The 11,468-nt window shown below is 37.8% G+C and overlaps 2 protein-coding genes across 4 annotated transcripts in view; one reads left to right on the top strand and one right to left on the bottom strand.

The window, feature by feature from the left end:
* LOC131779490 (5'-3' exoribonuclease 2-like) overlaps positions 1-10,769 on the bottom strand; it is a 21,035-nt gene extending 10,266 nt beyond the window's left edge. For 2 of the 3 annotated variants that reach the window (XM_066160309.1, XM_066160308.1), the window contains exons 1-11: positions 10,596-10,769; positions 9,741-9,795; positions 9,570-9,630; positions 9,097-9,157; positions 8,324-8,413; positions 7,767-7,839; positions 6,984-7,034; positions 6,872-6,889; positions 6,339-6,428; positions 5,978-6,027; positions 94-216 (exon numbers count right to left, since the gene is read on the bottom strand). In XM_066160309.1, coding sequence (XP_066016406.1) covers positions 94-216; positions 5,978-6,027; positions 6,339-6,428; positions 6,872-6,889; positions 6,984-7,034; positions 7,767-7,839; positions 8,324-8,401 — 483 coding nt within the window. In that variant the 5' untranslated portion in view covers positions 8,402-8,413; positions 9,097-9,157; positions 9,570-9,630; positions 9,741-9,795; positions 10,596-10,769. Of the gene's footprint in view, positions 1-93; positions 217-5,977; positions 6,028-6,338; positions 6,429-6,871; positions 6,890-6,983; positions 7,035-7,269; positions 7,398-7,766; positions 7,840-8,323; positions 8,414-9,096; positions 9,158-9,569; positions 9,631-9,740; positions 9,796-10,595 lie in introns of those variants that run through there. The other variant, XM_066160310.1, reaches the window with a different exon arrangement.
* LOC136277724 (uncharacterized) lies at positions 1,417-5,186 on the top strand. Its single transcript, XM_066160307.1, has 2 exons — positions 1,417-2,196; positions 4,146-5,186. The coding sequence occupies exons 1-2, from the start codon at positions 1,840-1,842 to the stop codon at positions 4,812-4,814; spliced, it is 1,026 nt and encodes a 341-aa protein (XP_066016404.1). The 5' UTR covers positions 1,417-1,839; the 3' UTR covers positions 4,815-5,186.
* Positions 10,770-11,468: the final 699 nt, after the last annotated feature.

Here is an 11,468-nt window from a genome sequence, read left to right as displayed (position 1 = left end):
AACCTTTTGTCTCCACTGAAGAACACTAAGCGAGGTAAAATACAATATTAAATATTAGCGTAACTGTTTGTAACATGTAATTTTAATTTCTACCTGTGTATGTGGTTTAAATTGCAGCTGTGTACGGGAAGATTGTAATTTAGAGTTCCAAGCCATGTCACCTCCTCCTGCTTCTTCATCTTTTTCTCTTTCGATACGACTCTTACGCTTTTTCCTCTGCAATATCGTGAAATACAAGTAAAAAGTAATTAGAACTCAACTTGATCATGACAACGAAATGTTTCAGTTGATCTGACATCATGTTTTGGTAACGTTTCCAAAACACATCGCCAGAGAAAAAAGTAACACTTTGATGAATTAACCACCTCATTCGCAGAGGCCAAATTAGCAAAACGTCCCCCTAACATTTTTTAATCCAGGAAACATATTGAGTTTTTCGGTCCTTCGTCCATAGTAAAGGTAATATTGATATTTACGGTTGTGCTACACACAGCTTCTTAAAGTCTGTACCATGAGACCCTTGCCTAATTTTCACCGGCATACTACGAAAAATTTAAACTAATAAAACACGTTAGAAAGAGCCTACCGATGGTTGTTCTGTACGTGAAACATCGTTTGGAATCCTTAACATGGATATTAGTGAGGAGCTAACCATAGGTCTGTGATTAAGACTCCTGTTTAGTTTTTGATCAAAACCTTCGGTTCGAACCAAATTTCTTTCGGAATACCGATAATTATCATTTGGAGCTGCCATAAGGACCTTGTTTGAAAAAGTTTCATAAACGTCTAAAGTTCCTCTTCATAATTAGGGCATCTCTTATACAAAAACAGAACATAACACCTTATCACATCAAAGCTGAACCCCACTTGCCTTTTTGTGGAAACTGACGTTTCCAAGACACATATCGCCGGAGGAAAAAAACATCTTGAATAATTAATTAACCATGTCATTCGCAGAGGCCCAATTAGCAAAACGGCTCCCCCAAAATTTTTAGTTCAGGAAACATATTGAGTTTTTCGGTCCTTCGTCTATAGTAAAGGTAATAGTGATATTTATGGTTGTGCTACACGCAGCTTCTTAAAGTCTTAAAGTACCATGAGACCCTTGCATAATTTTCACCGGCATACTACGATAAAATTCATGCTAATAAAACAAGTTAGAAGGAGCCTACTGAAGGCTGTCCTGTACGTCGAACATCGTTTGGAATTCTATTCATGAATGTTAGTGTGGAGCTAACTATGTGTCTGTTATTTAAAGTCCTGTTTAGTTTTTTTTTATCAAAACCTTCAGTCTGACAGATTTCTTGTGGAATACCTATAATTATCATTTTGAGCTGCCATAAGGAACGCTAGGAAAAACTGATGTTCCTCGTCTTTACTGGGGCATCTTATGACATAACACTACATCAGGTAACAGCTGGACGAAAGCTTATGCCTTTTATGGCCAAATATTAAGGCTATCTTTTGTGTGATCTTATTTCTATAGTTTTGGATAATCTGAGAATAATGACAGCTGCAAGTAAAACTGAGAAAAAAAGCAGGCGTTTTGCTGCAGCCGTTTTGCTGCAGCCTGTCACTTCTTGCCGACTAAGACCTCCGGCTTTCGTTCCCACTCACTGGAGCAGACTTTTCGTTCTTTGACTTAAGGCGCGTTCCTGAAATAGTCAGGATCCCTTCATTTATCGAGGCGTAAAATCTCTTAACATGCCTAGAACTGACGGGGGGTGAACAACTGCCTTAAAGCGAATAATTCTAATTTAAATATATTTTTGCTTTGCTGCAACACAGTTTAAGGTTTTTTGGCACAGTTCGGCTCTCGAGGATCCCCCTTGTATCATAATGGAGGTCGAGTACATAACAAACCGAATTGCAGGAGGAATTCAAAAGTTAGTGAAAAGGATAGAGAGGGACGTCGAGGAAATGTGTAAAAGGATTTTAATACCGCTTACTGAAGAATTCGGGAAACAGGATTTGCCTGCCGAATTACTTGAGAGACTGAGAGGATACATTAGAGACATCTACTGGAGTTTAAAAGTGCACTTGGTGTTTCACTTAGGAATTGCTGATGAGCTTCAACAGCAGATCAACAAAGTCCTCAATAAGGTGGGTGCTTGGGGCGGCCTGACAGATGAAGAGATGAATGAACTACCAGACCAAGATCACGTAATCGACCCAGGAAGCAAACTCGTGGAAATGGTAAGTACATAAGCGGCATATGTGTGTGTTTTGTTTCCGAGTTTTCATGCATTGTCATTTGCACCGAGTCAGGCTGTAACATGCCTTGGCTGGCTGTTTATCTAACCTCGCTGTAGCTGACACCAAAGGTAATAGTTTGCAAGAATGTTATGGAAAGAAAAAACCAGACTACGAGCTGAATTATTGAATTCAGATGCCGCTCAAGATCGTCTTTTTAATTAGAGTAAAAAAACTCGGAACTATTTCCACTGTTCTTGAGCGGAATTTCGCTGAAAATTGTGACCCTCTTTTAGTAATATCTACCGTATTTCTTCATCTATAAGCCAACCTCGGCTATAAGCCGAGACCCTTAAAGTTAGAGACCTTCCAACAGACTCGTGTTATCCAAAAGAAAAAGCAAAACCATCGGCTATAAGCCGAGTGCGAAATTCTTGATTATAACCGGCCATTTGAGTGAGCGAACCTCACGGAAAAAATTGTGAAATAGCTCAATGAACACAAAAGCTAATGAATGAGAATAAACCCAAAAGAAAAAAAGGCGAATCAGTGAAGATGTAAATACTACTACGCGATTGCAGAAACACGGCAACAGTTACTGTAACCTGACAAACGTTTCAATCGAGTATCCCTTTCGTCACTGTTATTTTTACCATCATGCCAAAAGCACGCCGCTCTTCGTATACTATGGCTTTCAGGATAAAAGTTGTCGCGAAAGCTGAAGCTGTAGAAAACAGCTCGGAAATCGTTCGAGAGCTGAAGATGTCTGCAAAACGTGCAAAAATGGGCCGTTTTACTCTCAAGTGTCCCGAACGAGACGAGCAGGCGATGTGGAGGTTTTCACAGCAGAGAGACCAGATATTTCATTTGTAATGTGAAATGAGAACAGATTATACCAACTTGAGTGAGATCGTCTTTCAATGCGTGGGAAGCAAAGAATCTGATTGGTGGTCAGAAATACGCTGTTATCATGTCAATTTTAAAGCACGTCACTTGAAGAGCGCTGCAGTCACGAAATGTACGGTCATTTCGCATTAACATTAAATTTGTACTTGTTTTTGAATCCCAAACCCTCGGCTTTAAGCCGAAAAATCGCTCGGCTTATAGGTGAAGAAACACGGTATGTTACTTTTATTCACACCATTTTAACGAAATCGACGTGCAGATAGTCGGATTCTTAGTCGGTCAAGTAAGAGCGACTGACCAACCAAGGTAATAGTTTGCAAAAATGTTAAGGAAAGAAAAAACCGGACTACGAGCTGAATTATAGAATTCAGTATGAGTTGCCGCTCAAGATTGTCTTTTTAATTAGAGTAAAAAGACTCGGAACTATTTCCACTGTTCTTAAGCGGAATTTCGCTGAAAATTGTGACCCTCTTCTAGTAATATCATTGTTACGTTTATTTACACCATTTTAACGAAATCAACGAGCAGATGGTCTGATTCTTAGACGGTCAAGTAAGAGCGACTGACCAACATTTGGACCGTCTTGAGAATCAGGTTTGTTCATAGACGACCTGATGTCTGGAGTCAGACTTAAAGTAAAACAGTTTTTTAACCGAGTGGCCGATTCAGCTCAAACGCTGGTATCATAGAAGTCCTGCATCTAGATAGTCCGTTACACGAAGAAAATAAAAGAAAGGACTATACAATCAATGCAAATGGCAATTCAGAATTGCAACAAAATTTCGAAAAGTTAACACCAGAAGAAAAGTTTCGCTCAGAGGTAGAACGCGTGAAAGTTCATGACATAAAGAAAATTAAAAAAAGACAATACAATCGGTGGAAATCGCAATTTAGAATTACAAAAAAATTTCGAAAAGTTTCGTTCAGAGGTAGAACGCGTGAAAGTTTTCGGTTTGACCTACAGTTGCAGGAAGTTAATAAAAATGACCGTGCTAGCAGAGAGAAAGGTGACAGTTAACGGTTCTTTGTTTCTATTTATATTCCAGTTCGGCGACATTATGGATGATCGCAGTGATAGAGGAAGCACAGACCATGCCAACCGTGTAATGACGGCGGCGAAAGACCACTTAAGTAAACTTTCAAGCAAAAACACTTTCAAACCCATCGTTTTAGCAAGGGTGTCACACACAGGCAGGTCTTTTATTGGGGCCTCAATAGCCGTAAGTCATTTCTTAAGGCCTATTTGTTTGTATCGTAGAATCAAGAATTTTAAACAGAGTCTCGGAAAAGCAACAGTATATTTCAAGCCTCTAAATATTCCAGATCGGCAGAACTGGATATTTGAAGCATTTCACAGAAAGAAATATGATTCTGAAAAAAAACTCTGTCAAAATTGTAAAATGATGTTCCGTGGTAATCGTTCGGAAAACGGAAGGCTCACGTTTCTCGCCGCGTGTGCAGAGTATTGTGCTGTTAATCAGCTCCTTCCAGACGAACCAAACTTGGAGCAAAGCAAAGATGAACTTGTGGTGGATCGACTGAATCGAAATCTTGCGCGATGTTCATATCTGTTTGAAAACTTTTTACACATATCTAAAAGTTGCATAGATGCCGTTGATTCAGGGGACGAAAATATCATAAAGGCCATGTACTGGGAAGTGATATATAAACTGCACATATTTGGTCTATGGCCAGAGTGTAACCCCTACTTTTAGTTTTTTTTTTTGGTGTTCTCCGTCGTCACAAATTGAGAGGATATTAAACCGCTCAACTCTAACTGTAAGAAGATAAAATATCTTTTTCGATCTTTTGTACGGAACAAATTTCAGCTCTTACACATTGAGAGAATTTAGCTTAGTATTCTAGGTCGATTCTTTGCACTGTCTAATCCGCGTTTGTTTTGTAAAAGGTGGATAAAAACAAACGTTGCATGTTTTAATTAATTTATTGCTCTTCCTGAGAGAGAGTCAAAAGAGATGTCTACTGTAGCTCGGCTAGATGTGGTTGCCATTTTTAGGCGTATTTATGGTCTTGTACAGATCAGTCTTAAAACAATAAAAATTGTTGTTGTTGTTGTTTCTGTTACATTTTGCTCATTTCCTAAGATTTTCATCAGTTACTGACAGCTCTTTTACGCAGTAAGGTAACTAATTTACTATCAAAAGTTATCATGTGATACCTGTACAGTAAGGTCCAACAGACGAATGACACTAAGCTACTGTAAAAGCTGAGAGAAAGAAATTTGTATCAAGGGGGTGAGCGACGGTCAAGAATAATGAGAGGGGTGGGGTGGGGGAGTGAATATTGCCATCAACAATGATGCAGACCTCTCAAGAAACATGAATATTTCACTGAGTTTTGATTTAATTATTTCAAACTGCTTTGTTTGTTTATGCTTTTAGAAGCCCATCATTGACATGATTGATGGCAGACCACCTTGAAACAAAATTGAAAAGAGTTCACATGTCATTGAACATTGCAGAAAGTATTCAAAATATTGTCTTGGGCTGTAAATATGGGTATTCCTATCTGAAAGTATGCTGAAGTCTTGATTTCTCAACAAAGAAGCTAGTAAGATAGAACGCTCACAGAAAAGACATATTTGTTATCTCACGGTCTTACTCAGTTTATCAATTAGCTATCACTAATACTCATAACCATGCAATCACTGAAACCTTGTCATTAATGTCACGTTCTTTTTCTTTTTTCAAGTAATTTTTTATCCTGCAAAACGTTCAGCCTGATAAAAATAAACTCTACCTCTTTATTCTCATCATTTGTCTGCTTGATATTGTACTGATTGTCTAAGGAAAAATTTTGTCTAAGTCACCAGTAGGACTTAAAGGGTTAAGTTGACACATATTTTAAAAACACTCACCTCCCCTTGTTTTTCTTTTAGAAGACCGATGCATTCATCCATAACATGGCCTGTGACCACAGAAAATGGGGTTAAAATAAAAAAAAAGACAATTCTTATTGGAAAAGTGCTTCAGATGGTACATAATGGAGGAGTGGTTTCTTTTTAGCTGACCATTCAATACAGGTGTAAGATAATAAATAAACTGGCTGTTTCAACTCAGGTTAAAAGGTGACTGTGATGACTTGATTGAGGTAAAAATTATGGTATATTTATGGGGATGTCTTTGATCAGTGAATTTGCAATAGTGCTGTCTATAGGAATCGTGGATTAAAAAATCACATCTAAGGTAATAACAACAGGACTTAGAGAAAACTCTTACCAATTTGACCACACATCTCACAAGGTCTCTTCTGATTTGGTTTAAACTCTCCCCTGATGATTGTGAAGTGAAGCTCATGAGTTGCAAGTCCTGTACAAAAGAAGTGGAAAGGCAGAAATTTAATCCTCTGACTCCTAGGTGTGATTAGCAACCAATCTCTCCTTCAAATATCACAACTGAATCAATCATTCAGGTCATGAGAATAAAGGAAACGATCACCAGCAAAAGAAGCTCTTGGGTGATAATTAAATTCTCTTTTTCAGCACCTTAGGAAATGTATGAAGAGCAGTATGGAGAATATGCAGACTGATGTTAAGGTGGAAAGGATTCACAGAAGGAACTGGACATAAGCAATAAAAAGAGGAAGATTGTTCATTTGGTATCAGTTCCAAATAATTACTGGTATCTGCATGTTACAGGATCCATACAAGAAATTGGCCAAAGAGGACCCAAAGAGTAACTCCAAATTTTTTTCAACTCATTTTGTTAACATTGGCACTTACAAAAAAGAGGGATTTCTTCAAAATACTCACCCAGCATAATCAGATCAGCTGAAAGAAACCAAACAACCATGTGAGCTCTAATTATCTGATATTATTAATTTAATGAACTGATAATTATGACTTGCATTTGACATGAACATACCGTCAGCACCATTCAAACAGTGCTTTGTGTTTAGGTCATAATGTGGACTTGCTGAAACAAACAAAAAAGAGAAGCAACTGCAATTTCACACCACTATAGTGAAGTTAGAGGTTTATCAAATGTCCTTACATTTCAAGGACTAATTAGGATACAAAAAGGAAGAAAAGGAAGTTCTCCCTAAAATATCCAAACATCTCAGCTGGGTCAAAGAAATAGAGAAAATTACAAATGAATACCAGTAATCATTCTATTTTCAAAGCAAATTTGTGACCAATTTGTAGAGTACCTAATAATCCATGGTGGACAGGGACAGAAAAGGCTGCACCACCCAGCGTTCGGCCACTTAGCCCTTTTAACTCCAAAGATCTGTTTGTGCTGTTTGTTAATTCTCCCTTCTGGCTCCTACACATTTCCCTGCAAATTAGTTATGAGAAATTGGTGTTATATCAAGATAACAACTATCTGGTAAGTTTGAGTATTCTTATCACCTGTTTCCTGGATACTGTATAGATTTTATAGGGAGAAGTTACAGGTTAATTGCTTCTGAGGGTTAAAGGGTTAAGATGTGAAAAAGGAAAAACTGAAAGAATGAGAAGAATGGCAGTCAGATGATGAAATGCTTTAGGTCAGGGCAGACATGAAAATATTTGATTCTTAGTCATGATGTGCAGACGTGTGGCACTCAGTTTACATATCGTGGCCTGGAGCCAAATCCTATCCTGTACAGCCTTCCAATTCATTCTATAGGTACATATGATCTTGGAGGTGAGAGTTAAATCTCACCTCTTTGCTTTCTGATGTAGTCCATAATCTTGTGCTCACCCTCTCCAGGAACATTAGCATCTGATAATATCACCTTAAAAAATTTATACATGCTGTACATAAAATAAATCAATATAATTCACACCTTAAACCCGAAGAAAAAACACTATATCTTTGTGAGCTTTATCAGACTCACCTGGGTAATGATGAAAGGGATAACTGCAGTCATACCAAAGATGTGTGAACATCATTTCAGTTTAACCCTTAAACCCTTAAGAGTAAGTGGGATCTAATTTCTCCTTACAGTTATACTGCTAAATCAATCTTTAAGGTCATGAGAATAAAGGCAATGATCACCAACAAGAGAAGCTCTGAGAGGTACTCCATAATTCTCCTTGTCAGCACCAAAGGAAATGTATAGAGACTGGTATGGAGAATATGCATAGTGATGTTATGGTATAGAAGATCAAGGCTAAAGTTGCATATAAGATTGTTTGACATAGTTAGCTCTCAGTCGCTGGAAGTCACCAAAAGAGAACAAAACTATCAAAACTTACATTAAGGTGCAATGTACTTACTTTTATATTCCTCCATCCAGGATCATTGTTTAATCTGTCAGTAATGTAGTATCTTAAACATATCGACAAATTGGCCATGAACTCTTTCCCCTGTAATAAAGAAAAATTCACACTCAGAGGAGTTTTTGAATCCAATACACATTTGAAATACATGACATACAACCAGTTGTAAACGATTGCCAATCTTCACTCAGGAACATAAACTATACACAGCTAGTGAGCAAGTCCACCATCTCTGTTGTCCACTAGAATCATGAAAGAATCAAGAGCATGACAGAGACAATTTACTCATTTATGTCCAAGCATCAGTCTTTTCAGATCATAGAGTGAGGCACACCACTGTAAACCTCCTACTTTGGAATGATTTAACCCTTTCTTTCCCGGGATCTCATTAGTAATTCTCATTACTGTCTGCCATACAATTCTTATGATGTTAGTTTGGAGAATTTGGTATTGGATCAACTAATAATCCCTAATTGATATTTTTCTTCATTCTCATTACTTGTCTGCTTGGCATTGTATTAGTGTTGTTGGGAGAAATTCTGTATTGGTCACTCATAGGAGTTAAAGAGTTAAATATTTTTGTTCACAATCTTAGTGATTTCATGCACAGGTAAAAGGCATGATTTACTGATGTTATCCTTGTAACATACAAAATATACCAATAACATCTGTAAACCCTTTAACTCCCAAGATCTCATTGTTAATTCTCCTTACTGTCTGCCATAATGAACAATGAACAACCAGAACCAATTTTACACAATTACACTTACTGGTATAATACAGTTACTGTCAAAGTGTTCAGTTTTTCCTTTTCTGGTGGTAAAAGAGCTCCTACAGAATAAAGTAACAAAATGTGTAGGTGTACAATTCCAAACTGCATGAAACTTGGCCTGTCTGAACATCTGGGAGGGGTAACTTTTCCACTTGGACTATAAAAAACATGACCTTACTTGTCTGATCAGACAACCATGGGCAATAATTTATTTTTTCACCCAACTTTGGATATGATACATCATTTCAAATTTTGAAAAGTTTATTGCCCATAAAAATAAGTAGCACTTACAGAAAGTAATATACATTTAAGTATCATTTTGAATATCTTTTTCAATTGATTCACTTCAAATTCTTGTCATTTCCTCTGCTTTTTCCCTAAAAAAGCTTAAAATTCAGCATTTTCTGCCATTATGTTTTCATCTGTGGTGTGCAAACATTTGCACTAATTGGGTTACTGTTTCATTACTACCTTGGTTTCTTTAGATGCTCTGATGATGAGATCTTTGCTGGTTCATTTTTGCCCTTGGAGCCTGCAATAGAAATAAACAAATTAAAGACAAACATGCACAAATATTATCATAAATAAATAAATATATATTTTATAATAGATTAATAAATATACTTGCAAAATGCTGCTTACCACTCCATCAATGGCCATGTAAAGCAACTTTCTGGGTCTAACTATAGAGAAGATTCTGTAAAAAAAAATAGAAATTGACTGTAGTGGGTAATGAATGTTAAACATAGTAAAATGGAATATGTCATAGATAACAACTAGGAGCAAATATGGTCAGTAGCATTTTGAGGTGTTTGATAAATGTCTTGGCTGGCTGTTGGCATTCATGCAGCATTTGTTGCATTCTGTTTGGAACATCTACCATGTGTTTGCATTGTAATCACTCTTCTATGGTGTGGTGTTGTTTTCCTTGCAGATTGCGGATCTTGGCATTTTGTCCCCCCCCCCCCAACCCTAATTGCAGTGTTTATTTCTATTTATTTATTTTTTTTATTTATTGCTTCACTTCTTTATTCATGTTTTCCTCTACTCAGCCATCTGGCTCTTGTGTGACAGTGCTCATTGGGCACTTGGTGTAGGACGTTTCAGGCTGGATTGCAGGCTGAGCAGGCCAATCTGGTGTTCAAGCACCTCAGAGTGCAACTGTGGTTTCAGCCCCCAGGTCTCCCAGGCACGTAGCCTCCATTTGCGACGTCAGCTTTCTCACTTTGAGAAAGTGCTTTCACTATCTTAAGAGGACTGTTTGCAAGTCCGTGAGATGAGAAATCTCGATTTTAAGGTGTTTCTTTGACGAACAGTTTGCACTGATCTCAACGTAAACGGCCTTGCTTCGTTGGTCATAGTGAATGAATGCTTTCTTTAATTGATTATCATCGCAACAGGGCAGAAAGACCGCAAAATACCGGCTTAAAAATAAATCTCAAACACGTGTAGTTAGATCAACAACAAGCCAGGCTATCAATCCTTCAACCAACTCACCTTTTCTTCCACACAGTGGACTACGATCGACGGGTACTTTTTTGATAGCCAGCGAAAAAATGCTGGAACTCCCATCCCCGCGTATCGAGTTCAGCAAATTGGAGTTAACTCAACGCTGAAAAGTGAAAAAGCCTCTGTAGAAAGCTCATAGGCTTACTTGAGAAGATAGGAAGGTTTTCTCAGCTGAGAAACTACCAGGCGATATACCGCTGACTGATTTTTCTCGCAATGATAAAGCATAGGCAAGCAATGCGTGCATACATCTTCAAACCACACTGGGGGAAAAGTTCGAGTTCGTTGCTGGACAAAAAAAAATGCTTATTTAAGAGATAAGAATTCTCGAATTCATAACTTTTTCCCGACAAGATACACTTCGATAGTTAATTTTTCAAACGGTGAAGGATGAAACAGAAACTTGCTGTTACGAAGAAAAAGAAAAAACCAATAATTTTTATGTCAGCCCCAAATATTGAGACATTAATCTAACGTTCAACCAGTATCCCTTTTTTGGCTCACTTTTACACCTCTGAACGTTTCCAGGACAGAGGAAATTTTTCACCCACTGTGTTTGCCTTCAAAATTCATATCTTTAGCCAGGACGCAAATATGAAAACATGCCTCATCTATCATCAATTCCCTCACCACCCTCCCAAAAAAGATACATTGACCCACCATTAGACTGTGCTTATTAAGGGAGTGGCCACTCCCTTATAAGCACAGTCTAATGGTGGGTCGATGTAACTTTTAAATGCAAAACTTGGTTTTCGTCCCAACCAAAGCGAGGCAAAATATTCCTGTTTGCTTTGTTATGTTTCACTGTATGGATCACCCTTTCATGCTAAACGGAGGGAAAAGGAGAGCCTGGGAACGTAG

This window comes from Pocillopora verrucosa, chromosome 13 (assembly GCF_036669915.1).
Source record: "Pocillopora verrucosa isolate sample1 chromosome 13, ASM3666991v2, whole genome shotgun sequence".
Taxonomy (NCBI): domain Eukaryota; kingdom Metazoa; phylum Cnidaria; class Anthozoa; order Scleractinia; family Pocilloporidae; genus Pocillopora; species Pocillopora verrucosa.
This window is presented reverse-complemented; position numbering and strand designations above follow the sequence as displayed.